Source organism: Pelobates fuscus, chromosome 1, assembly GCF_036172605.1.
Source record: "Pelobates fuscus isolate aPelFus1 chromosome 1, aPelFus1.pri, whole genome shotgun sequence".
In the NCBI taxonomy this organism is placed as follows: domain Eukaryota; kingdom Metazoa; phylum Chordata; class Amphibia; order Anura; family Pelobatidae; genus Pelobates; species Pelobates fuscus.
Genome location: NC_086317.1, coordinates 128009462 through 128036919, shown reverse-complemented (window position 1 = coordinate 128036919; position 27458 = coordinate 128009462). Strand labels below are relative to the sequence as shown.

At 39.9% G+C, this 27458-nt stretch overlaps 1 protein-coding gene across 1 annotated transcript in view; it reads left to right on the top strand.

Annotated features, from left to right (window-relative positions):
• SYT6 (synaptotagmin 6) overlaps nt 1–27458 on the top strand; it is a 420157-nt gene that overhangs the window by 380630 nt on the left and 12069 nt on the right. The window contains exons 5-6 of the mRNA XM_063450305.1: nt 15007–15178; nt 19816–19966. Coding sequence (XP_063306375.1) covers nt 15007–15178; nt 19816–19966 — 323 coding nt within the window. The remainder of the gene's footprint in view (nt 1–15006; nt 15179–19815; nt 19967–27458) is intronic.

Below are 27458 nucleotides of genomic sequence, written 5' to 3'. Positions count from 1 at the left end.
AATGTTTTTTTATCATTAAGCATGCCTCTATTGGATGCCAGTCATAGCCACTAGAGGGACTTCCCAGTGAAGACTTTCAAGTGTTCACGTTTGGCATTATCACATACAGCATGTTTCCGCCATACTCTGTGAATGCTTCTCGTAAAAAAAGCAATGCATTAAAAAATTACTATTAAAATAATAAGACCATACATTTTAGGAGTATAGTTAAAAATGCATTTTCCTGGGGGGGCGTGGCCTGACTGCTCGAGGAGATGGTCGTGTGAGTGATCAGCTCCGCACGAGAATCCCATTAAACAGCGAATAGCATATATTTTACACCCGTTTGCCGCTCCAATCCTGCCTCTAAACAAACCGGGAACACGGCTGACATGATGGCTCACCGATCGGCGAAGAAAGCAAAACTAAAAGCGCCTTCTATGCAGATTTCAGCAATGTGCTCACCGCCACGCCGAATCCAAGATGGCGCTGGAGGGAACCTGTCGCCGGCCTCGAGCTCAGATAGGAGTGATATTACCTCCATCTCCACTAAACATATCCCAGCAACGGACTCCTCCATTGCCAAAATGCTGAAAGAGCTTCAAACAACTATCCAAGCGGATTTTGCCAAATTAGCAAAGGAGATAAGGGATGACGTCAAAACCTTAGGTGACTGTACCGACTACCTTGAAAGCAAAACGGAAGAGATCATCTCCGCACATAATCATGTTGCCGCGGCATACGACAACATGGAGGTGAGACTCCAATCAGTCCTCACAAAACTGGCTGACCACGAAGACAGGGACAGAAGAAATAATATTCGCATTTGTGGAATCCCTGAAGAGGTCGCATCTTTAGGCACTCATGTTAAAACGCTGTTCCATTTCCTAATCCCAGATCTCCCAGACGAAGCTCTGCTCCTTGACAGAACACACAGACTGCCTAAACCTAAGAATCTCCCTGCAGCTACTCCGAGAGATACCATCACCAGGGTCCATTACTACACCACCAAAGAGGCCATAATGCAGGCATCACGGAAGCAACCAATTTTACCTGAGGCCTTTGGCAAAATCCAGCTCTTCAAAGACCTTTCGGCATCTACACTGGCTGCAAGGAAGACCTTTATGCCAATTACCAGAGCCCTACGTACTGCAGATATACCCTATGAATGGGGGTTTCCAGCACGACTGATCGTCAAACGCAATGGCACTGAGAGAAACATCTTGAACCTAGAAGATGGAAGAAACGCCCTGTCAGAGTGGGATATCCCCATAGAAGCCAACACACAAGATACCCCAGCTGGACAAGGAACAGCCAAGCCGCAAATGAAACTTATTCCAGACTGGCATTCCGCAGCGGCAGATAAGTGACTATAATAATAATTATGAGTTTAAATAACCTGTCTCTGCACCAGTTTGGTGTATAATGGAGCGCATAACCGCTTTAACGTCATGGACGAATATTTCACAGTACACGTTAGTGCTTAATCTATAAAAAAAAAAAAAAAAAAAAACAAACATGTATATATCTGTATATATTCTCTAAGTAATAATGCAAAACCAAAAAAAAAAAAGAAAAGAAAATACATAAAAAAAAAAAAGGAAAAAACATAAATAGTTTATATACTCCTGTTTAGTTTACTGCAAATCTCGCTAGTAAAGGCCCGACCAATGTTACAAAACAATGTCAGGATGCAAGCCTTATGTTATGACTTAGTCGCACATCGGGCTTGAAAATATAGTTAATTGATGGTTAAACATTCTGCTAGACATTTATGACCCTTTCACTAAGCCGCCTAACATAATATGGCCAGCAACAAATCGGATCGGCCTAGTAAAAATCTTAGTAGTACCCGCTAATATCCCTACCTGGACGCCTCATGTGTTATACATACATACGGCACAGAGAGTTGGATACGCTATCTCACTTGGGAGTCCTACGAATTTTTTCACGTACTACAATAGATTCTCCTGGGCAAAATGACTATTTATATATTTACTGTTACGTTAATGTTTAAACAACCTGACGCACTGAGATTAATAGGAATGTATACTGATAAACCACACCTTAACTCACGCTAATCAATGTATGCCTTAATAGTTGTATATTGCTTGAGTATTGTGTATACTATGCATGTGATGAAATGTACCTATCACTGTGTCGTTCCATGACTTAGATACCCTGTCCGTGAGGTAGAAGGACGACACATAACCACCTAGGTACATGCCCATATAATAACGTGCTGTCTTTATTAGCAGCCACACACGTTTTATCACGCTTAGCGGGCCGAAGCCAACACGAGGTATGGTACCACGCTTACCAACACCAGCGTACACCTTATATTAATACTGGGATTCTCTACCCCACCTATGGGCTTAAGTGCCCGACTGAAAGTGAAATACCCAGGTCTCACCATAGAGACCTCTCTTATGTATATAGTTAGTTTTGTGTTTTCTGTTAAACCTTCCCTCCAAGTTCCCCTCTGTTTCACAATGATCCACTACTGGTATACTCTAAATACCTCCTTGCGATATGTTTATGATTTACCATTGATTTACTGCAGCTACAGTATCTCTGCCTATAACACGCACCACTGTTCCCATACACGAGACAACCCCCTGAAGAGATCAGCAATCTACATAGACACCGGAGACCCCCTCCCATGTCACTCAACATATTATCATTGAACGTTAAAGGGCTCAATTCACCTTATAAAAGACGAATGGCCCTACTAGAAGCGAAAACTCATAAAGCACTTCCAAGAAACGCATTTCCAAACGGCACAACACCCCAAACTCACGTCCACTTACTTTCCGATTAGCTACCATAGTACTTATAAAAAGAAAAAAAGAGGAGTCACGATTCTGATAAGCAAGGAAGTCTCATTTCAGTTTATAAAAAAGTTAAGTGACAAAAAGGGACGATATCTAATCCTTCAATGTATCATCAACAATATCCAATATACTCTAGTTAATATATATGGTCCACATAATGACCAACATGTTTTTCTAGACCATGTTTGCAACCTTGCAAAAGCACATAAGTTAGGCGAGATTATCCTAGGGGGAGATACGAACTTTATTATAGATACATCCATGGATACCACTTCATCATCCAACATCAAACCCACAACGACACGACACCGAGCACGCACCACCTCCCTCATACAGAAAGTACTGACATCGCACGACTACACTGACATCTGGAGGAATCTACATCCGCTTGATAGGGACTACACACATCATTCTTTAGTTCATGATACTTATTCACGGATTGACCGTTTCTTAATCCCTACCCTACAAACTCCACAAATATCCAAAGCAGAAATAGGCACTATCACGTGGTCCGACCACGCTCCAATAACGTTGTCCATCACTACACAATACCCTACTACTGGGAACCGAACATGGCGACTTAACGACTCACTACTCACAGACCATACACTGGTATCTCAGATCACTGAAGAGCTAGAAAGATATTTTTCTATAAATGACACTACTGAAACGACAATAGACACACTGTGGCAAGCCCACAAAGCGGTCCTCCGGGGTCAATTTATCAAACACGCTAGCTTTAATAAAAAAAGACGCACGAAAGCATATCTAGACATACACTCGGAGCTCACAAAACTCTCACATATAAACAAACAATCACCTTCACACGATATCACGAAACAAATACTCCGCCTACAAGCTCAACTGAAAGACATTGATCAAGCTAAAACCACGTATCTATTGACGAAATTGAAACACAAATTTTTTAAAGAAGGGAACAAAGCAGGAAAGATATTAGCAGCTCAACTTAAGTCGAAGGCCGTGTCCTTGAGGATAGCATTTATTCATAATACAAATGGAGACAAACTTACCAACCCGATAGACGTGGTAGAAGAGTTCGGCAAATACTATGGCGGCCTCTATAACTTAACGACTGACACAAACAACCATATTCCTACACAAGCGGATGTGGACTCCTTCTTACAGGAGATACACTTACCATCCATTAATACAGAAGACTGTCAGAAATTGATTCGGCCATTCACTACGCAAGAAATCTTAGACACCATAAATAAGCTACCGAAACATAAATCACCCGGACCAGATGGGTTCACTAACTTATATTACTATACTTTTAAAGATATACTGGCGCCCCATTTGACTTCTCTCTTCAACAACTGCCTCCAAACGGGATTCATGCCCACAGACATGCTCCAAGCCCATATCACAACTCTACCGAAACCGGGAAAACCCCCGACTCACTGCTCCAACTTTAGGCCGATTTCCCTCTTAAATTGTGATACCAAATTATATGCCAAACTACTAGCCAACAGGATAAACCCTATTTTGTCACGTATAGTACATAATGATCAATCAGGCTTCATTAAAGGGAGACAAGGCTCTGACAATACTAGAAAGATTATTAATATACTTTCCCACATTGAAACGAAAGGGATCGAAAGTATCCTTTTAGCCCTAGATGCTGAAAAAGCTTTCGATAGGCTTAATTGGGCATACATGACGTCAGTACTGATTAAATTCGGTTTCCCACAACAACTCATACAAGGCATCATGGCGTTATATACCCCACTGCTCGAGTATACCAGTCAGGATTCCTGTCAACCCCGTTTACACTTACGAATGGTACCAGGCAAGGGTGCCCTTTATCCCCCTTACTTTTTATATTAGCGTTAGAACCCTTAGCGTACAAAATCCGACAAGACCCACTCATCACAGGAATACATATCAACCCAAACGAATACACGTTGTCTATGTTTGCCGATGATATCCTACTTTCCCTTAGTTCACCGGAGACATCTTTGCCTCGGCTTATGGAAACGTTACAAGATTACGGTCGTATATCATACTATAAACTTAATAGTACTAAAACTCAAGCCCTACCATTACACATACCCTCATCACAAATAAACGTACTACGCCATAGATTCAATTTTGACTGGAGACAAAAGTACATTACGTACTTAGGGGTGAAATTAACACTACATGTCCCACAAATGGTGGCCCTCAACTATGGTACGCTGCACCACATATGTGACTCACACTTTCAAATATGGAAACACGTCCACTTATCGTGGCTGGGCAAATTAAACTCTATTAAAATGGTACTATTGCCGAAAATCTTATACATATTTAGAATGCTGCCGCTGTACATTCCACCATCTATACTGAAACACCTCCAATCGATCCTAACCAAATATATCTGGAATAAAGCGAAAGCTAGATTGCCTTTATCCTTACTGCAACTTACACAACAAGAAGGGGGACTAGGTTTTCCAAACTTATCTGCATACTATGAAGCTGCCCTCCTAGAATCCGCCACACGCCTCCATGCCCCTAGGCATACACTACAATGGGTCGATATGGAACATGACAAAAATTTTGCAAATATGCCCCCTTGGGGGCGCTAGAAGGGGTAACTTCAGGTCTATCATTGAAACCGTGGAATGCTCACGGTATCACCCTTATCAAGGACCTCTGCCCCCAGGGGAAAATCCTACCTTTCCCTGACCTTCAGGCAAAGTATAATTTACCAGCATCATTTACATTTAAATACCTACAACTGAAGAGCATGATACAAAGTAAAGTATCAGTGAAAACTTCACTAATAACACCCCGAGCGGCTCACTCTGTAATTATCTTCAATAGGTGCCTCTCTTCACCGACCAAACCCAAAGCTTTATCTGTTTGTTATAAGGCCCTGTTAGGGTACAAGCCACCGCACTCCTTCACATATGTATCCCAATGGGAAAAGTAGGGCATACCACATATTTTGAATGACCAATGGCTCCACTCACTAAATGCTCTTAAAGGGATCACGTCTTGTTTCTCTCATGTTGAAGCTCACAAAAAAGTAATTTATAGGTGGTACCTGACACCACAGAGACTACACCAAATATATCCCGAAACAAGCCCTCTTTGCTGGAGATGCGGAGTAGCCATGGGCACCATGACCCACATATGGTGGGAGTGTGGCTTGATCAGACCATTATGGTTGCAGGTTCAATACATATTATGAATTACACTAGACTATTCAACACCCCTTGCACCACTGATGGCTCTTATGCTGCTCTTCCCAATGATGTGGGATAAAGCGGCTAAGACACTAGCCTCCCACGTCATATTAGCAGCCAGAACACTTGTAGCCCAACAATGGAAAACCACATATTGTCCGTCGCGTAAAGAATTGTTAGACAAACTACACCAATATTATAAATATGAATTGCTCTCCGCTGAATCCCACACGAAGGCGAAACATATAGTACAATTATGGCATCCTTGGCTAACAATCTTGTACCCCCCAAAGTCACAGTTAAGCATCAATATAGGTCAGTAACCTATATCACTACCATACATCAACATAAGATCTTTTCCAGAAAATCTCGCACTTATGTAAACCCATGTTAAGAAACTGGTTCCCCCACAGACGCACAATACGAGATAAGTTGAACCATTCCTATAATGCGCTAAATAATGGCGCAATAATACTATCGTACGACAACTTGCCTAGATAATGATGAATGTATTAAAATGTATTAAAATGTCTAAGCATTGTTGATGTGATGTTCCATACTGTAAATTGCTATATACTATACTGGAATAACTTGATGTTATCATTGTGTACTCCCCCACCCCTTCTTTCTTCTTTCTGTACCCCCTTTTATTTGTTACCTTTACAAAATAAAAATTTTAAATTTAAAAAAAAAATGCATTTTCCTCACATTTAACACTGAATTTAAGTTAAAATACAAGATTGTTTAGAAAACTTGAAGATTTCTGTTTTTATAGTGGTAGCAAGAATATAGTTTTTTCAAATGTTCTAAATTGTTTTTTAAAGCACAAATTAAAAGCGAGGATTAATTAAGATATATATTGCTAGCATGTTGCTTAATCAAATATTTTGTTTGTACATTTGGTGTCTGTCACACAGCATGCAGAAATTGACACAATCTGTTAAATCAGTTAAGCTAGCCAGTCTGTTCGTGGTATGTCAGTTCTTCCCAGCATAGGCTTGGATAGAATACCACCCTCTTGATTAGAGTTCTTGGAGATGATTTATCAAAGTGTTCTGTTCTAAAAGTAGGTGTTCTAAAGGTTGGGCGATCACCTTGGAAACCAATGGAATCAGCTGGTAAATTCCGTTCCAGCAGAACGTTTTGATAAAAAAATTTCATTTACTCATGTGCAAGTTAAAGGGTTAAACTCTTCTCCTCCTGGCTGATCAGTAAATATTATTGGCATATCTAGCATGGCACTATATTGAAGGATCTTTGCAGTTCAGTATAGGGTTGCTGACTAAAGGATATTAGTACTGAACTGTTAATTGTAACCTTGACCTTGACCTGCAAGCACTCAAGCTATGAATAGAACTCATTTAATTTACAACCATCAATCAAGTTTAGGTGTAGTCACTTGACAAGTGCAAGCCATTGCTCTCAAAACAGCTGAGACTAATAAAAATCAATGCAAAAGTTGACCTTTCTCTTAACCTCTTAAACAGCAATAACATTACATGTCGCAATGACATTCTAGCCAATACAGTTCCATTGTCAACATGGAATACACTGATTACTTGACAACAACAGCTCTACAAAGCACTTGTCATGTTCAGTACAACAACTTATTTTTAGTGTACTTTACACTACAATCAAGATAAGACATTCATTTCTTTCTCCACGTGAGTGTACTATGGTCTTAACGAGGACTCATAGGATTGCATCCCAAACACTCCATGCAACTCCAATGTTGCCAGACTCCTCATTAAACTTTTTGGTTTGTGCCACAGTCCATTTAACATGATGTCAGAGATGGAGTCTTTTCAAATCAATATTGATCCTAATTGTTTATAAAGCTGTGCTGAACCGTTGATATCCCTGATTTGGGGGAAATTATGTACCACTCCAGTTGTTTGCGGCTTGCCCTAATGTGGACCAAATGACAAATCAGTTACCTCTTTTGGGTAACCCCACATGTACATTCAGTTCACTTTTGGTACTGACATGTATGCTTATCCCAAAAATACAGCCAGTTAACACTCATGACACAACCTGAGAGAGGAACCAGTTGTCCAGCTTATGCCATTTACCCTATTACCAACATACCACCCACTTATAATGTTGGATCATTGTGATGACACTCAAGTAATTTCATGTCCAGTAAGGACAGGTTTAATTAGGTTGTTAAACCTATATAGAACATTACTGGTTGTTAAGCAGTTAATAAAATTTAGCATGCATTCACTCTGATGTACACTAAAATATACAGAGGAGCAGGTGCACATAAGATATTAAACAACTGGATGAGGAGGTTAGCAGATGGTGTTGATGTTTTGAATATGTTGGAGTTGTAATTTTAGACATTTTATTAACACATGGGACATAATGGAACATTATGTCTATCTGATCCATTGTAACACAAATCTAGGTGAGGCTGGCTCACAACAAGTTACTTGACTCATGTAGTTCCCAGTGGTACTCAGGATGGGACATAACAGCTGGTGGAATTGTCATGCAGACAAAGTGTTATCCGGGATTAACAGTGATACAGAGACAAATTCCCACTATTAATTATCTATATCAGCCTTAGGTAAAGTGACATGATAAGGGCAGCCATCTACTGCCTTCTAAAATCTTCCTCCCATTTGCCAACTTGAAAAGTGTATTAAAATAAATATTAATATATGTAAACAATACACATTAGTATGGTTAAATATCAAAATCAACCTATACCTGTGAGGAAATATGACAAAGGAAAAGTTACAAAAAAAAAACAACAAAACTTTTATTAACTTTAGATATTTAATGTTTCCTCACTTAATTCAGAAATAGTCAACTTAAACATTAAACAAGACTGCGACACATAACTGGTGCCTCATCCGAGCTGTATAGAAAATGCAATATAATACCCAATAAATTAAAAACTTCTACATGATGACGTAGCCCAAATTCTTTACATACCATTGACATTGTAAGTCTTAAAGAGATACTGTAGGCACTTTGACAACTTCATAATAATAAAGTCATTATAGTGCCTGCAGTGCTGTCCCTCTCACCAACTCCCTAAATCTCTCTAGTTAACTAATTAGAGGGCTTAGAAGCATGGCACGCCTCCGAGCCCTCTGGGTAAAAGAGACAGAAATCTTACTTCCCAGTTCTCATAGCACGTGAGCATGCGCACAGCCATAGAGACTCATTGTATTCAATGATTCTCTATGGCTGAAACTTGGGCTCATCTATGAAGAGCATTGCATTGTAAAAGCTGGCGATTCGGTCTCAAACAATGTGTATAAAAGTGCAAATGTGTTCAAAATTAAAGTGAGGCCAGAGAGACTCACTTTTTTCGACTTTGCTTCAGTTCTGTTTTTTTTTTTTTTTTACCAATGAAAGCAATGTGTTTTTCTGCAGGGTACCATTTTGTCCCCCTACACCTCTGCTGAGTCTGAAATGGAATCCCCCTTCCTCATACCATACTCTGTAGCAGTAATTCCATTTTTTTTGTGGGGGGGGGGGGGGAGGGGGGGAATTAACAATTTTTAATGAGAAATGATTTTTCAAAGGCACACCTAATTTTATTGTAATCAGCAAATTATTACTGTCACATTTATTTGAAGCATTACTAGATACATAATTCTATCCACCTTGACTTTGCTGTATTTGTCAGATAGAAATGACAAATTAAGTACTGAAACTTATTACAAAAAATACATTATGGTCTGCCTTTAGCCTATTACAGACCTGAAGTCAAAATGTTCATGGTAAACTTTCATGTGTCTTGAGGAACAACGGGGTGCCATATTACACAGCGTGAAAACCACTAATCTACTGCAAGAACTACAGATCAAAGGATACCATATCATTTCTAAAACATTTTACAGATCCCACTATTTCTGTATAGAAAAACAAATTATGCTTTATCCTACTTTTTGTTCATGTCACTGAGTTCATGATTCTAATAAAAGTAATGCAATTTTTTTGTCAAAATTAATTTGGTAATAACGGATTAAACATGACCAGTTATTTGAGTGCTAACAGAAAATTCTAACAGATAAATGGAATGTCAGGGTTCTCTAGGCATCATGGCGTATTCAGCACTAGTCATCACAGGGGCATTCTTTTAGGGCTAGTCACTTAAGAGAATTGCAGGGATGTGAAAATGAATACAAAGTGAATTTAAAATTTAACGTAAAACAGCCAAATTAAAGCACAATGGGCTTGGTGAACTTTAATAATTTAGATACTTTGGCCTAAATTTTGAAATTCAGCTTAGATTCACTTTGAATTCAAGGCAATTCTCATTCCAGTAAACAACAATTTTCGTACTTAAAATCTCCATGCTATGTTTGAGATTGAAAGTGTTTTGTTCAGCTCTCTGATTGACAGAACTTCTAGGCAGAACTATAGATTACTAAAATTTCAAAATGTATTTGCACAGAGTTGATATCCTGGTACCATACACTTTAATAAGCTGATGTGGTTATGGGGCCTATAGCATTCATTTCTGTTAGATGTGCTTTTTAAAACCTCTAATTAAAATCTTATCGTATTCAGATTTACATCAAATGGAAGCTTTCTCCTGTACCACATGCAAGATATCAACTATTGATATTTTATTAACAATTAAAGATACTCCAATTACATATACATTTTACACAAATTGGGATATACGCATCAAGCTTTCTTACTTAATCATATAAAAAAAAAACCTTCTGAATGAATGTCATTAGACAATTATAACAGAGATTTGTATGACACAAAAATAATAGCATTATTTGATGGACTGTATTTTTTTTAATTAGGATTTCAGAATAATAAAATGTTCTCTCCTTGTTGTGAATCCTATAAAAAATAATAGAGTTTTTCACATCTTTTCATCGTGAGTATACTATAATTATAATTAGATATATCATACCTTTCAATACATTGAGGGCAGAACCATGCTTTACTTTTAGATTTAAAAACAACCTTTTCAAGAAGTGAATGTCGTTTTTTTCTGAGTAAATATCACTAATAGGATAATGAACTATAATTGGGCACAAAGTGGTTGATAAACACACCATGCCTCCTGGCAGACTACACACCTATTAATTATGCATACTACTTGTCATCCATTAACAGCCATTACTTTATTAGAGATCTGACACATAGTCTCCTCTCCCTGAATTAAACTGCTAACCTTATGTATTAATTTATGTAATTGCTATCACAGTGAAGCAAAAGGTCTCTCTACTTTGTTTAAAAAAATGAACTTTCATGCTGTTAAAATATACTTTATGAAAGAGCAGATGAAAGTGGCTTTAATGTTTTGACTGATCAGTCTTATCTGCACTCATGTCGCTTTAACCCCTCTATCACAACTCCACTTTGAATTCTGTGTGTCTTCTTAGTAAAATAGTAAATAAGAGGGGAGCAGTATGTCAAGAGAAGTGACTATTTAGGTGACAGACCCTAAATATCAATTTTGTGAGAGTTGAAGTTAATACTTAATTTTCAGTGGATGACTTCCAGATGTTATATTCAGCACATACATAAATAAATACAAAAAACATATAATAGTGTAGGTTGAAACGAAATTTCTGTACTAATAATATTCCCACAATATATACCCAAATGGGGAGGGGGGAGGGGGATAAGAGGGGGATAAGAGGGGGGAGGGGGGGGGATAAGAGGGGGGGGATAAGAGGGGGGAGGGGGGGATAAGAGGGGGGAGGGGGGGGATAAGAGGGGGAGGGGGGGGATAAGAGGGGGGGGGATAAGAGGGGGAGGGGGGGGGATAAGTAAATATATAGACCAGATGGATGAGCTCAAAAAACTCTCACAAATGATTTATTACAATAACAAAGGTATTTACAAGGTTAAAAAACGCTGTACACTAGAAAGACTGACTCTTACAGGAAAGAGTGGTGTGTTAGGTACAGCATACACCGCTACTAACTGCCCGGCTTGTTCAGATGAGGTAGCTGGAGACTCTGGCTTCGTGGAGTAATATAGAAGTGGAAGATTTGCTTCAAAGTCTGATGACAGCGTGTTCTCCGAGCTGCTGCAGTCTCTGCCCCCTTAGTGACGTCTACGCGTTTCGCCGGTCTCGCCAGCTTCCTTAGGATGTAAAAGCTGCCTTGGCCATCTTGGATGAGGGTATTTAAAGTCTAGACATATACATTTGCCCTTTTCAATATGTCCTCTTGTCAAACCTTATAAGCATATAGCAAAAAGCAGAACTGGACCATGGAGCAACGGAAGCAGGGCCGGCGCTACCATTAAGGCGAATAAGGCATTCGCCTGGGGCGCCGGCCTCTAGGGGGCGCAAACCGAGAGGTAGCTGTCTGGGAATGCTGTGCTGGGTGAGCGGCTCCTTAGCCACCCCCCAGCGCAACCATTCAGCTGCTGGGCTCCCTCTGCAGCCGATTACCTTCTCGGGCAGTGGGGTTTGCGGTAACCCCATCCCCCGAGCAGAGCACTGTGCTTCCTGGAGGCAGGGGGAGCCTGTGAACACCGGAAGCACAGTGAAGGGAGCAGGAAGCAGGCTGTGCTCACAGTGCACGGCTCTCCTGCTCCCCCAGGAGAAAGAGCAGCATCCTGGATCCTGCAGCCTGGACCTCTTCTCTTCACAGTACCCAGGTATGGCATGGTTAAGGTGGATTTCTTATTGTGTGCATGTTTGTAAATGGGGGGAGTGTGTAAATTGTTTTTTTTGTGTGTGTAAATAAAGTGTGACTTTATGTAAAGTTTGTGTTTGAGTGACAGTATGTGTGTTAATGAGTGTGTAAGTGACATTGTGTGTTAGTGTGTGCAAGTGACTGTGTGTGTGTTAGGGAGAGTGTGCAAGTGACTCTGTTTGTGTGTGTGTGTTAAGGAGAGTGTGCAAGTGACTCTGTGTGTGTGTGTGTTAAGGAGAGTGTGCAAGTGACTGTGTGTGTGTGTTAAGGAGTGTGCAAGTGACTGTGTGTGTGTTAAGGAGAGTGTGCAAGTGACTCTATGTGTGTGTGTGTGTGTGTGTGTTAGGGAGAGTGTGCAAGTGACTCTGTGTGTGTGTGTGTTAGTGAGAATGTGCAAGTGACACTGTTAGTGAGTATGTGTTAGGGAGAGTGTGCAAGTGACACTGAGTGGTGTTAGAGTGTGTAACTGACAATGTGTATGCCAGTGAGAGTGTGTATAAGTGAGAGTATGTAGGTGACACTGTGTGTGTTAGTGAGCGTGTGCAAGTGGCACTGTGTAGGTAAGTGAGAATGTGTAAGTTAGTTAGAATGTGTAAGTGTGTATGCCAGTGAGAGTGTGTATTAGTGAGATTGTGTAAGTGACACTGCAAAGGTAAGTATTGCAATTTTTAAGAAACTTCAATAATTACCATTCAGGGTTAACTCTTCTAGTGGCTATGCACGGGGACGTCCAGTCACAGAAATACCACTGCAAGCGTGGCCAATGAGGAGCGAAGGCGGAACCAAGCCAGCACAAAAGACTGCTGGACCCAGGTAAGTGACAGAATGTGTTTTAACCCCTGCTGCACCACGAGGGGAGATGCGCTTGATGGAGGGGGAAGCTATAGTGCCAGGATAACAAGTTCTACTCAGTGTGCCTCTTTCCCTAAATGTATCTTTAGTGTAATTCAGAGTTTAGTGAATAAGCCTTTGAGGGAATGTAGCTGCGTTCATAAGGAGGGCGTCAAAATTTATTCTTGCCTAGGGCGGCAAGAATCCTTGCACCGGCCCTGAACGGAAGAAGATTGCCTGGTCTGATGAATCAAATTTTATTTTAGATCAGATGGATGGCCAGGTGTGTGTGTGCATAATTTATCTGGGGAATAGATGGCAGCATAATGCACTATGGGAAAAAGGCAGGCATGTGGTGTCAATGTTATGCTCTGGGCAATGAAACATTAGGTCATGACCTTCATGTGGATGTTACTTTAACATATACTCCCTACCAAGACATTGTTGTAGAGCATGTACACCGCTTCATGGCAATAGTGTTCCCTGATGGCAGTGGCCTCTTTCATCAGGATTATATACAGGAAAGGTTTGATGAACATGACAAAGAGTTCAAGCCTCCATATTCTCCAGATCTCAATCAAATTGAACATCTGTGGGGTGAACTGGTACTTCAAATCTGATACATAATAGCACAACCTCGCAACTTAAAGGATCTGTTGCTAATGTCTTCAGAGGTCTTGTGGAGTTCACGCCCTGATATATCAGAATATATATATATATATATATACTTCAAGATTTGTTTACAAAGTCCTGTGAGTGTACCTTCCTTGATACTTTTATGTGTATACATATATATATATATATATATATATATATATATATATATATATATATATATATATACACACATACATATAAATACACATATATGACAGTAGATTTCACTTAGAGTATCCAGCAACACAGGTAGATAGTGTATTTATGTAAAACATTGCAAACAACACAATCGATTGTTACCAATAAAGGCTAACAAACTCCCCAGTGCTTCTTAGATTATTTAGTCGATACTGAAATGGCAACGTAGGTAAAGTTTCTTTGTGTACTTGCAGATTAACATATTTAAAGTATTGTGTTCTAGAGCAGAATGATTTTTCAGAATAAATCCAAGCTAGGATAACATATATATAAATGTTTACTCTTTTTATTGATAATTTGAAGCGCAACATAAATGCAAGCTAGGAATAGATCACAGAGAATAGGAGGCTACAGGTAAAATGCTCTGGTAAAAAAAAAAACTCAGCGGGTCATCTTTTCAATTTGGTAGTTACAAATAAGGGTCAATTCTACTGAAGTTATTTTACTCAATTTGGATAAATAAGCTCATATGACCCAGTAAGCAATATCTTTGTTCTGCTTAGCGTCTGAGTTAGCTTTTCTCTTTTGTAAATGATTTGTACATTGTCACAAATTTAAAATTCATAAACATTGTAAATTAACTCATCTAAGACCATCTTAAGAGCAAAATATTCTTAATTACATTTAGTATGTTATGTAAACTTTTAAACTCATGTGCACATGTCCTTTTCTTAATAGATCCATATGTCAAAGTATCACTTCTCTGTGATGGGCGCAGATTGAAAAAGAAAAAAACTACCATTAAGAAGAATACATTGAACCCAACATACAATGAAGCCATTATTTTTGATATCCCCCCAGAGAGCATGGATCAAGTCAGCCTCCTTATTTCAATTATGGACTATGATCGGTAGGTTTACACTAGAAACTTCAAGCTTCCATGCACACTAAACATAACTCACTTGGTTCTCTCCTGGCCAGATGGACATTAACACTATTTTTCTTCTAAATAACTCAAGAGATATTCTTGAAATATATAATATCAGCAAGTTTTTTTCTGTCAATCTAGCCACTTTTGTTTAAATCAGATATGTTTCTTTTCAGTTTTTATAAAGATAGAATACTGACTGATGCTGACTGTGTTGGAATTTCATTGAAATATACCATACCATAGATACCATTTCATCCAAATATACCATAAGACACAGGGGGTACTTTGTCTTATGGTAAATCTAAGGCTGACAAAAGTTGGAAAAAGACCATAGCTCTACCATCAATGTTTGTTCAATCCCAGCAGCAGTCTTAAGTATTGACTATTATCTCTGTAGGCCCCCATAAATGGGACAAGAGCGGACAAGATGGACAGTCTGTGGGCTGTCTTTGGTGTGTTTGTAGTATTGCGTGTTTGTAGGGATGCTGCTTGTGGTGTTGCATGTCTGGGGGTTTTAATATGTGTGGGGAGGAAATAGGAGATGTACAGTGTGAGTCGGAATAGGAGCTATAGTGTGTATCTGTAGGGCATAAAGACTGTAGTGTTGATGTATCGGAGCTGTAGCGTGGAGTAGGGGCTGTAGCTTGGGAAGATGGAGTTGTAGTATAGCGGGTATAGGAACTGTAGTGTAGAGAGGAACAGGAACTGTAGTGTAAAGGGGGACAGGGGCAGTAGTTGTAGCAAGGAGTTTGTGGTAACAGGGCTTCTTCTCCGCTGGTTACTCCAACAGCTACTCAGGAACAAACAGGATAATTCAAGAAAGCAGACATAAGCATAAGATAATCCACAAATATCCCATCACCCTTCCCAATAACTGGACGGCACTCAGTATTAGTAGCAGAACGGAACTTTTAATGGCCAGGCTTGCCTTTTATGCAGGTTGTGCCCAAAAGGTTACCACCCAAGTGGACCTTGTTGGGCACCGATAAAAACAGAAAACAACCAATATGTACAGAGTCAAGTAATAAGTCACTCCCATATAGTTCACACAATCCTTATCCTCTGCTAGGGAGATAATTGAGTTAATTACTGTATCAACTCAATTATCTCCAAACAGAAAAATAAATTTTTTTATAAATTTCTAGAAGTACCCCAAAAACATATACTCCCTCAATTCAGACATCCCCTGATACCCCTAAGCTGCGGGAGCAACATAATGAAAAATCACCCAGATCGGTTCAGGGGTTTGACAATTTTATGGGGGTCTTAGTTTCACTGACCGCACATGAGGTGTAAGCCGAAAATAGTTCCATGTGTTTGGGCTGTGCGGTCGGTCTCCGTTCGTGCGTCTGAAATACATGAAAATGCATAAAACCATGGTTCGTGCCTTGGTTTGTTCAACTCCTCTCGTTCGTGTGATTCGTTTTACCGAATGGTGCTCTGTTCCCCTGAGTTTAGACGAAATTACACTAGGATGGAAGTCTCTGCAGTGCTCGTGCGGTGGAGTGTCCGATTTGGGTTCCAGACACTCGATGACCAAACACCGCTGGTGTAATTCGTATTCTAAGATGGCTGCTGCCACGTGTTCGTATAACAAACGGCGGCAACCAAGGGGATCACCCAGTTGGTTCATGTGTTTTCAATTGAGAGACTGTGAATCAGGTTAGGGGGGTCAATTGGAGCTACGCTTCTCTCATGGGTGGCCTGGTTGTTCGGTACTATGTTCGTTTGTCGAACCCGATGGTGAGAATAGCTGAAACAGGGTTTTTTACCTAACAACCAGACGAATGATCCAAAATAAACGTTTGTTACTTATTTCCACAAGTAATGAACAGTTACAATCTCAGGAAAATAAAGCAACAAAAAGGGTATGGACAGTCCTTAGTACACTATAAGATAAGGCCAGGGACTAATGAAAGTATTTAGAAAATTGGGCAGACTAGATGGGACGAATGGTTCTTATCTGCCATCACATTCTCTGTTTCTATGTTTCTATGTGTTGTTGCAAAGCCCATTCCGCTACAGTAGTGTAAAGGGAGTATGAACTGTAGTGTAGAGATGGGGTAGGGGCTGTAGTCTGGGGGGAGATTGACTGTAGTATGGGAGGATTGAACTGTAGTATAGAGGGCTATAAGAGCTGTAGTTTACAGGGGATAGGAGCTGTATTGCAGAGGAGGACAGATGCTGTAATGTAGAAGGGGACAGGACCGGCAATGTACAAATAAAGTTTATTTCCCACTCCCACTTGCATACTTTGTGTCAGGGAGAGGGAAAAAAGCTCCCTAGGCCCCCATAGCAGCCTACCAGGCATTTGTCCAATGGCCATTACATTGGCATCAGAAACCGTTTGTCTGTGACACTGGCAGGGCACATAATCTGACCAGTGGGGGCTGCCCCCCTTCACTACACCTCTCTCACAGTTTAACCATTACTGGAATATATATAAAATGTCTGTATCCCATCGCCTTTTAATTTACATCATATTATTTACTTAATTTTAAAATGTATAAAACATTAGTAACTGGATTTGCAAACTATAACCAAGATCTCCTTGATTGATTAATTGGTTTAAAACAAATAAGTTCTTTAAAAAACATTTTTTAGATACGTTACATATCTGGTTATTGATAGCATTTCTTTTGCATAGATGTCATAGTGATTTAAATATTATTTTCATTCAAACAGACATATTTCTTCACTAAGAGCTTTTTTATAAATGTAGTTTAACTAAAATATTTTTAATCATACTTATATTTTAATCACATTGAAAACTAGTCCATTCTGGATTAATTTAGATAATTGTGTATCATATCAAGATTTATTTAATTAATATAATTAAATTGTATTTTGCTGGCTTTGTAAGCCTGATGAAGTTTGCCTTTTGCTTTGAAAAAAAAATGTTATTACTACTGCTTCCTTACTGAAATCTGAGCCAGTGATATTCCAATTAGAATCATAGATCGAACATAAGCTGTATAGATCTGCAGAAAGTAACCTTAGCTGAACTTTAATATCTAACATGCTAAAAAAGACTTACTCATGCATACGATGATTGAGTTCCACTTTAACTTCCAATTTAATTTGTCTTTATTTTCTACTAAATCATTGATCCTACATTTAGCTACTGCTGACTGGCAGTTGATAGCCCCACAAAAGTATTTTTACACATCTCAGCCCACCCATTATCCTATCTGATATCCAGAATATCCAGAATACTTTATTTTTGGAACAGATCAGAGACGAATTGTAGATCAAAACTGGACAGGGTTGTTAGCATTTTAGAACCTATCACCAATACCACATCATATTATATTAATTACATTTTTACATTTCCTGAGAATTATTTTTGACAAGGACCACATTAAAAAAATACAAAATGTGCATCCAACCAGTTGGAGTTAAAAGAAAAAAAAATAAATTGTATGTAACTTACATAAAGACGGTAGGTTCACACTAGAAGCTTCAAGCTTCCATGCACACTGAACATAACTCACTTGGGTTTCACCTGGCCAGATGGACATTAACACTATTTGTTTTCTAAATAACTCAAAAGAGATATTCTTTTAAGTTGTGTTTCTTTGTGTCAATCTAGCCACTTTTTTTTTAAATCAGATCTGTTTCTTTTCAGTTTTTATAAAGATAAAATCTTTATGAAATACTGATGCTGACTGTGTTGGAATTGCATTAAAATATACCATACCATTGATACCATTTTATCCAAATATACCATAAGACACAGGGGGTACTTTGTCTTATGGTTAATCCAAGGCTGACAAAAGTTGGCAAAAGAGCAGAGCTCTACCGTCAATGTTTGTTCAATCCAGCCGCTGTCGCACGTATTGGCTATTATCTCTGTAGGCCCCCATAAATGGGACACCAGAGGACAAGGGGTGCAGTCTGTGGGCTGCCTTTGGTGTGTTTGTAGTATTGTGTGTTTGTAGGGATGCTGCTTGTGATGTTGCATGTCTGTGGGCATGATGCTTGTGGTATTGAGTGTTTGTGGGGATGTTACTTGTGGTGCTGCATGTTTAAAAGGGAGCTCCATTGCTTCATTTCTATGGGAATGCATTCAGTGTCGGCTATTTGTGAGGTTGAGTGTGTATAGATAGGGATATTTGTGGCATAGCTTGCATGTGTTTGTGTGTGGAGGGGTAGGGACAGTAGGCTGTGTGGGAAGGAAATAGGGACTGTATATATAAAGTTAAACTGTGCCAACATTGATATTTTAATAGATCATATGCCTATGGTTCAAATATGCATACAACCATGGCTCAGGTATGTGTTTAAATCCTCCAGTATTCATCAAATATATCATCTATACAAGGTGTTATAACATTCAATATGTTTGGTGAATAAGGAAGCACAGAACAAGCTTAAAACTTGGGTTACATTTTACTCTGAATGTCTTGGTGTTCTATCTTATTTTACTAGGTAAAACCTCCAAAAAAGTAGATTTTGGGAATTTAAAAGATTAACACATTGGCTTGGTGTACATATTTTATTAAAGTAATTAACATTGTGCCTACATCAGATTCACATAAAGCATATGCTGTTTTTTGTTTTTTTTTCATTTAAATGAATAATAATCTGTTTTGTTGCATGCAATGTATCTCTAGGGTTGGACACAATGAGATTATTGGTGTATGCAGAGTAGGTAACAGTACTGAAGGACTGGGAAGAGATCACTGGAATGAGATGCTGGCATATCCACGTAAACCTATTACTCATTGGCACCCACTGGTGGAAATGAAAAAGTCATTTAAAGAGGTTTGTTGGTCATGTTTAATTCCAAATAAATTGTGCTGCTTGTCTTTAAAATCACTCACTGTTATAACAGCTCTATAAGGAAGAAAGCAAAGATTTAGTAAGTATTTTTTTTTTCAATTAAAAACATACTAGTATACCTTGCTCATATACATACTCATACACTGCATATAATCTGAATTTTGGGAAAAGAGAAATAGTAGAGTAGACAAAGGGATAGAATGGTTTGTGTTAGAGAGAGGATTTCCTTTTTGTATAGCTCTTTAGGACTAAGCCTCTCTCTAACACTGCTTCAGCAGCCACCTGAGCCTGCATTGTCAGGGCACCGCGGGCTGCTGTAAGGGGAGGCTGCAATCCACTTGCAGCACTCACCCTCTGTCCCTCGCCGCCCGCGGTCTCCCCTTTCCCTACCTGTCAGCGGGAGGCGTCCTCTCTGCTCCAGGCGTTGCTCGCGTCCTCCTCCTCGCCTCCCAGCGGCAGCATGTATAACGCTGCACGCTGGGAGCCCGCACATTTATGCGAACGCCAGGTGATTGTTAATTCTGATTGGAAGTTATCCAATCAGAATTAACCTTAGGATATATATACTTACCTTTCCTGTCTCTCAGTGCCCTGTTGTGGTCTTGTGATACCTGTATTGCAGTCTGTTCGTGCGTCTCTCTCTGGTTACCGATTATTTGGCTTGTTATTCCGCTTTTCCCGTCTTCCTTTGACCTCAGCTTGTTTCTCGTTCTCCTGTTTTCTGGCTCCCTTTACTTGGCTTGTCTCCTGACTATTCTTAGTGTGCTTAACCCGGCCATTCTAAGGACCGGTATAGCAACCTTTTCTTTCTGTGACCTGTTAGCGTGTTAGGTTCCCGAATCGTGACATGCATTGTGCAAAGCACCACCTCCAACCAGTCAAATAATATAATATAAATAATATTATTTAATATAAAAGCTAATAAATAATACAAGATAAACACACTCTCGGATACCCAGTAACTGTAAACTACAACAGGGGACAGAAATTAGTTAAAATAGCCCTAGGAAGTAAGTGATTGGCCAGTTCTGGCCATGTGACATCAAAACGTGCATTCACATCATCAATGCGATGATGCAAGCCTGTTTGCAATACTAATGTGACTAGATGAAGTGAAGCTATAAAAGGACTCCGGTGTGAAACGTAAAGCCAGACGGAGATGAGGTAGTATAAGAGACGGACTGAATCGGCATTTTAAGAGACGTGTCTGGCATGGCCGCACTGATCAGGCACTGCTACAAGCAGGTTGATCTCTGTAACATACACAAACACACCCTTTCAGTGGATGTTCTATTCCGTTTGGTGTTGTTAAAGAGGGGCACATGGGAAGTATGGATTAATAGGGAAGGTTTTAGACGCTTGGATATAAGCATTGTCCCTGATCTGCTGGTAAATTCCCTTGTTGTAAATGTAGGCGTATCCTTTGATTCCTATCCATCTAAAGTGAAGTTTGTGTCTGTGGAAAGATATTGGTCTTTTTGCCCATGCCTCCTACCATATGGGTATGGTTCCCTCTTTCTAGATGCCACCTTTACAAAGGTGCTTGGGGCTAAACTCATCGCACCTAAAGGTACTGAGACACAGTTAATTGAGACCAAACACCTTATCAAGGGAAAAACCTGTTAAATGCTTTATATTGAAAAAAGGACTAGGTTTTTGCAATTTATGCTTAACCCCTTAAGGACACATGACATGTCTGACACGTCATGATTCCCTTTTATTCCAGAAGTTTGGTCCTTAAGGGGTTAAACAAGTTGTGTGAGTGGTGTATATGGCATGCATTGTATTTAAGAACAAGCAACCATATTAACACCAAATATATAATACATATACAACTTTGTAACATTTGGAAAAAAAGCGTAAATAAACAGATATATGCTCATATTTGGCTGCATTTGCATTCCGATATTATGCAAATCAACACATTTCTGGTCAACCAGCAGAGGGCAGTGCAGTGTCATCACGTTTACCTTTAAATAAAACATTGATGTTCACTTGTAACTTGTGTCAACCTTTTTCATGTGATTCTCTGATTTCTTTTCATATGTATATTAAAGATTTAGCAAGTACCATCACAATTCAGTTCAGACCAAGCACAGCCATGGCACACAATGTAAATGAGAAAATAAACATTCAGGGCTATTTGCTGAAGTGAAAATTCTAAATGAAGTTCTTGTCCACATAGCCAAACAGAACCAATTCTCTAAGTCGGCTATGCTTTCAGCTCAATTTACTTTGAAATCGGTTTGAATTCTTACTTTAATACATAACCATGATTGTTTCAGTTTCACTTCTTGGTTCAATGGCAGAAAATGTTAACATTTATAGCTATGATAGAGAGGGAGCCAAAATGGAGGCAGACCGTTTCAGAATATATGTAGTTTTCTACATTTAATTTTATTTTTCAGACCATACAAAAAAAGATTTGCTAAATAGAAGAGAGAAATAAACATAATACTAGATATTCTGGGAAATGGCCACCCCCCTTTAATCCATACATGCATGAGTATATTTTTTTATTAAAACAACTTTGCACTCTCTTTAGTAATGTATCATTGATGCCATGCTATTAGAGTTCATGGTACTCAGAGCATCACTGTTTAGTCATATATAAATATGATTGCTATTGCTATAGCATTTGTACGTTTGTATGATTATTATAACTGGGGTGTCATGCCAGCACACAGTTGTTTTAGAGACTGTGTAAATATTTCAGAATAACATTTATTTTATCCATATAATTGTATATACCCTGATGTATACTTAAAGTAACAATATTAGGGAGGGGGCGTGGCTAGCCGCAGAGCTTAATGGATGCACATTGAATTGCTCCCGAAGACCTGGGTCCTAATCCAAAGCAATCGGAGAACTACACTCATCATGGGTAACCCTAAAAAACATCACCTGTCACAGGGACATGCAGGGAAGACCCCAACAGTGAAATCGAGCTCCCTCGCCTGTTATTTTAAAGAAAATTCCGAACGCGAGGTGGAGGCCACAGCCGCAACACAATACGCGGCGGACCCTGACTCAAACCCTGAACTGAGGCCTGGTAGCCCGGCAATCTCGGAATGCTCACATAGAACATCAGAATCTACCACAGAACCGGACATTAGAGATCTCTTAAAAAAACTCTCTTACCGTCCAAGTCCGACCTCCAGAAAATGATGGGGAAACTTGATGCCACTTTTCTCTCCAAGATGGAAGCCATGGGTTTCGACGTCCAACAACTCTCCCTCAGGGTCTTTGACCTGGAAGAGGAAAAAGATGTGTTACAGGCACAGATACTGAACATCACGTCCCCAGTGGACTCTCACCTAATCCATTTTGCATATACCCAAAGGCACATTGATGACCTGGACAATCGTAGCCGAAGAAACAACCTTCGGGTAAGAGGTGTGCCTGAAACGCCAGGTGAGGATCTCACAGCATTATTATCTGAACTCTTTAACCTCATTATAGGAGAATCAAGTGACAATCAACTACTGCTTGACAGAGCCCATAGGTCTCTGCGCCCAAGGGGATTAAACCCTGATGCCCCTAGAGATATCATATGTCAAGTGCATTATTTATCCGTTAAAGAAAATATATTGAGATCTCTCCGTGATACTTCACAACCTCTCCTTTGTCATAGTCATCTTATACAAATTTTTCCCGACCTGTCCTGGTACACACTCCAAGCAAGGAGAGCCATCAAGCCCATCACCGAACACCTAAAGAACAGGAGCATTAAATATCACTGGGGATTCCCCTTAGCTCTGATTGTTAACAATAAAGGGAATATCATTTTGATCTCCTCTCCGTTAGACGTTCCGCCCTTTCTTTCGGCTCTAAACCTACCGGACACTAACATTATGGACTGGAATTCACTCAATCCACATCAGGACACTACAGGTCTTAGATAAACAGTTACTGCCCTGTCTTTTACCAACTGCCCTCAAAGATGGAATCAAGAGGGCAGGGGAGACAAGGAAGTGTGGTCAGGAGGTGGTGCCAGTTCCCACCAAAGGGCTTGTACCCAAATAGATTAATGAACAAAAATTAGCAAAGAAAAAGGAAAATCCCCTGAGGGGTATTCCTATGCTGGCAATAAGGTAACAATGACACCTAAAGTAACAATAAAAATTGTCTACATGTCCTAGGGAGTATAGCTTGGATGTAACAGGGAGGAATGTCCTTGTTATACTGGTAATAGTGATAAATCTTTATTGAATCTTAATAAATAACAGAGAGACACAGGCTTTTCCCTATATCCATATATAGCTGTAGGCAGAGGGTGCAGAGGACCCAGAAATTGTTTGTTTGAGAGGAGAGAAAATTTACTCTCTATTTCAGTATGACCAACAATCCTATAAACCCCAGAGTGAGTTATTGTCAAGTGCTGGGCTAGTAGAGGAATGTAGGAGTAAAGATAAGAATAATAAAAGTTATTGTATAAATTTCCTACTTCAAATACCTCTATGCTAGTCCCTAGTCTCCTGAAAACACCTTCGAGGGTGTTCTAATCTCAGTCTGAATCTGGGTATCTGAAGGAGCCAACTGCCTGATCAGCTTGAGCTTACTCGCTAGGATGAGCACGAAAAATAATAAAGAAAGGGTCTAAAAACCTATGGTGCAAATAAATATAATTAAGTGCATTGAGTGCATAAGTGCAGGGTGAAAAAAATATAACGACGAGCTTATCGCCCGACGCGCGTTTCGGTGTGTAGGAACACCTTCGTCAGGGGCTGAGCAACTGTCCTGGCGAAAGACCGGGACTTTTAAATGCCCGCTAACCAATCCGGTTCAGGGTTCCCCCCCTCGTCATCTGTGACGTGTACGGAGTCTACCCGCGTCACGTATGACGTACCTATCACGTGGTGCGGGATGGCAGCGAAGGAGGAGTCATGGAGAAAAAACGTCATATGATTGACGGATTGCAGTCTCCATAGACTGGCCAAATGAATTGTAACAAATCCCTTGGGCAACTCTTTGCCATTTTAAAGGATTACTGCATTCTAATTTCAATAAGAGATCTATGGAGGCATAATAGTAGAGCTAGATCAGCCTCCTTCCAGGGTGAATTTTCCCCTCCTATTTTAGATTTAAATATTGAATCAGGGAAAAGTTTGTACAGTATGGTAATAACAGTATAAGTGTTACATTGTTTATGAGAGTTGTTCTATCATGTCGTATTTTACCCTTCTTAAAGGACACTTTCAAAGTTATAGACTGTATGTGAGAGTATTCAGTCTAAAGCCTTTTAAAGGGAATTTCTGCATAAAATATTCTAGAGTGAATACTCTTAATATGTAACAAAGTGTATAATTAGAGAGAAGTGGTTTATCTATATGCCATAGAGATGGAGGCTAATATATTATATTCTTATACTGTATACACTGTCGATTGTCACGTGGTATGGGTGGGAGGTTATGGTTAGCTTTGTTTGAATAGGCGGACAGGTGCTCTATTAGATATAGACAAGTGCTTCATGTGAGAATAAAAAGGATGATTACTATTTACAAGTGTCAAGATTTATGTTTAGAGATCATGTAATAAATGGTGAATAGGTAAAACCTTCGTTCAGACCATTAGGCGACAGGGTTTGTAGGCGGTAAATCCAGTAACATTCCCGTTTCCTAATACGTTGGTCCCAATTGCCTTTCCTTTGGTCTTGTTTGATGAGTTCAATACCTTGAAACTTTAAGACCGTAGGATCCCCTCTATGTGTAGTTTTGACATGTCTAGAGACCGAAGTCTCTATATGTCTAGTAGTTTTTACTGCATTCACGTGTTCAAGAATCCTTCTCCTGAAAGGACGGAAGGTTTTTCCCACGTACTGCATTGGGCATTGGCAGGTAATCAGATACACCAAGCCCTTTGAACTACAGTTAAAGAAGGATGGGGTGTCAAAATTTTGATTTTTCGAGCTGTTCGTAAATGTCTTAGAGTCCTTTCTAATAAAATTGCAGGCTTTACATCTACCACATTTGTAGGTGCCTTTTAGATTATTAGTCAGCCAATGTTGTGGCGCCACAGTTCTCTGGAAATGGCTGTGGACAAGGGAGTCTTTAAGATTCATACCTCTCCTTGCTACTAGGGATACTTGTGGTGGTAACACGTCCCTCAATTGGTCGTCCTGTTTCAACAGGGGCCAGAACCTGTGCATGATAGATCTCACACAGTTCCATCCTGCATCAAATGTGGCTACACATCTAAGTTGTTTGTTGTCTGGTTCCTTGGTTTTCCCATGTGAGGAAAGGGGGCGAGGGTTCTCGTCCCTTATTAGACTCTCTTTGTCTGTTAGGAGGGCTCTATGGTAGGCTCTCTTCAGACATTTGTTTGGGTATCCTTTGGACCTAAACATAATGCGTAAATCTCTGGCCTTTAATTTGAAATCCTCCATATCTGTGCAGTTGCGCCTAAGACGCAGGTACTGTCCGATTGGAATCCCTTTCTTTTGAGGGACAGGATGATGACTCCTCCAGTTAAGTAAGCTATTTGTAGCTGTACTCTTCCTGAATAGGTTTGTTTTTATACTACCATTCGGGTTAGGGATAAGTGTGAGGTCCAAAAAAGTTAGGGTGGGAGTTCCCACCTCTGTAGTGAATCTGAGATTTAAATCGTTTTGGTTAAGTGTCTGCACATACTCTTGAAATTGTCCTGAGGTACCTGTCCATATGATTACTATGTCATCTATATACCGTTTCCAGTAATAGATGCATTGTGTCAGGTCACTGGTGGGGGTAGTGAAAACTATCTTCTCTTCCCACCAGCCCAGGTGCAGGTTGGCATAGGAGGGCGCACAAGACGTCCCCATAGCCGTACCCTGCACCTGGTGGTAGTATACCCCATCAAACAAGAAAAAATTATGTGTCAGAACAAACTCCCTCAACGCTAGTGCTGGCATACACCAGCGAAGAAAAGACGAAATGACCAAAGATTCCTATCGCCACTGCGAAGGCACAGACATGCCCAGGAAGAACCGAGCAGATAACTGCAGCAATCCTCCGCTTAAAAAACGTCACCCCAACCTCTACATTTAATTACATAAACAGAAGTATGCCCATCTATCCAACACCGGTTACGTACTTGACTCACACACTCATGTCTCAAAGACAACGAAGGGAACACCTGCCGATCATAGCAACATAGCACATCTTCCTCATCGCAGCTTGAGAACAATACGAAATTATCAGGAAACCTTACCTGCTTTGTATTGGGAAGCTATCATAGAAGGTATACAGAAGATAGCCCAGTTAGGGATGGAATAAAGACGCTTGGGAGCTTCTTTCTTAGAGCTCGACACACCTAAGGGTGACCTGGTCGCAGGACTCATACCATCGACTACAATCCATGCATCCCACCTTCAATCCGTTCCTACCAGGTCGTATTGCACCATTGCACACTGTCTATTTCTATGCATGTATCTTCCTCCCCCTAATTGCCCCCCCCCCCAAAAAAAAGATAACCAAAAGCTTCTCCCTCTCTGTTC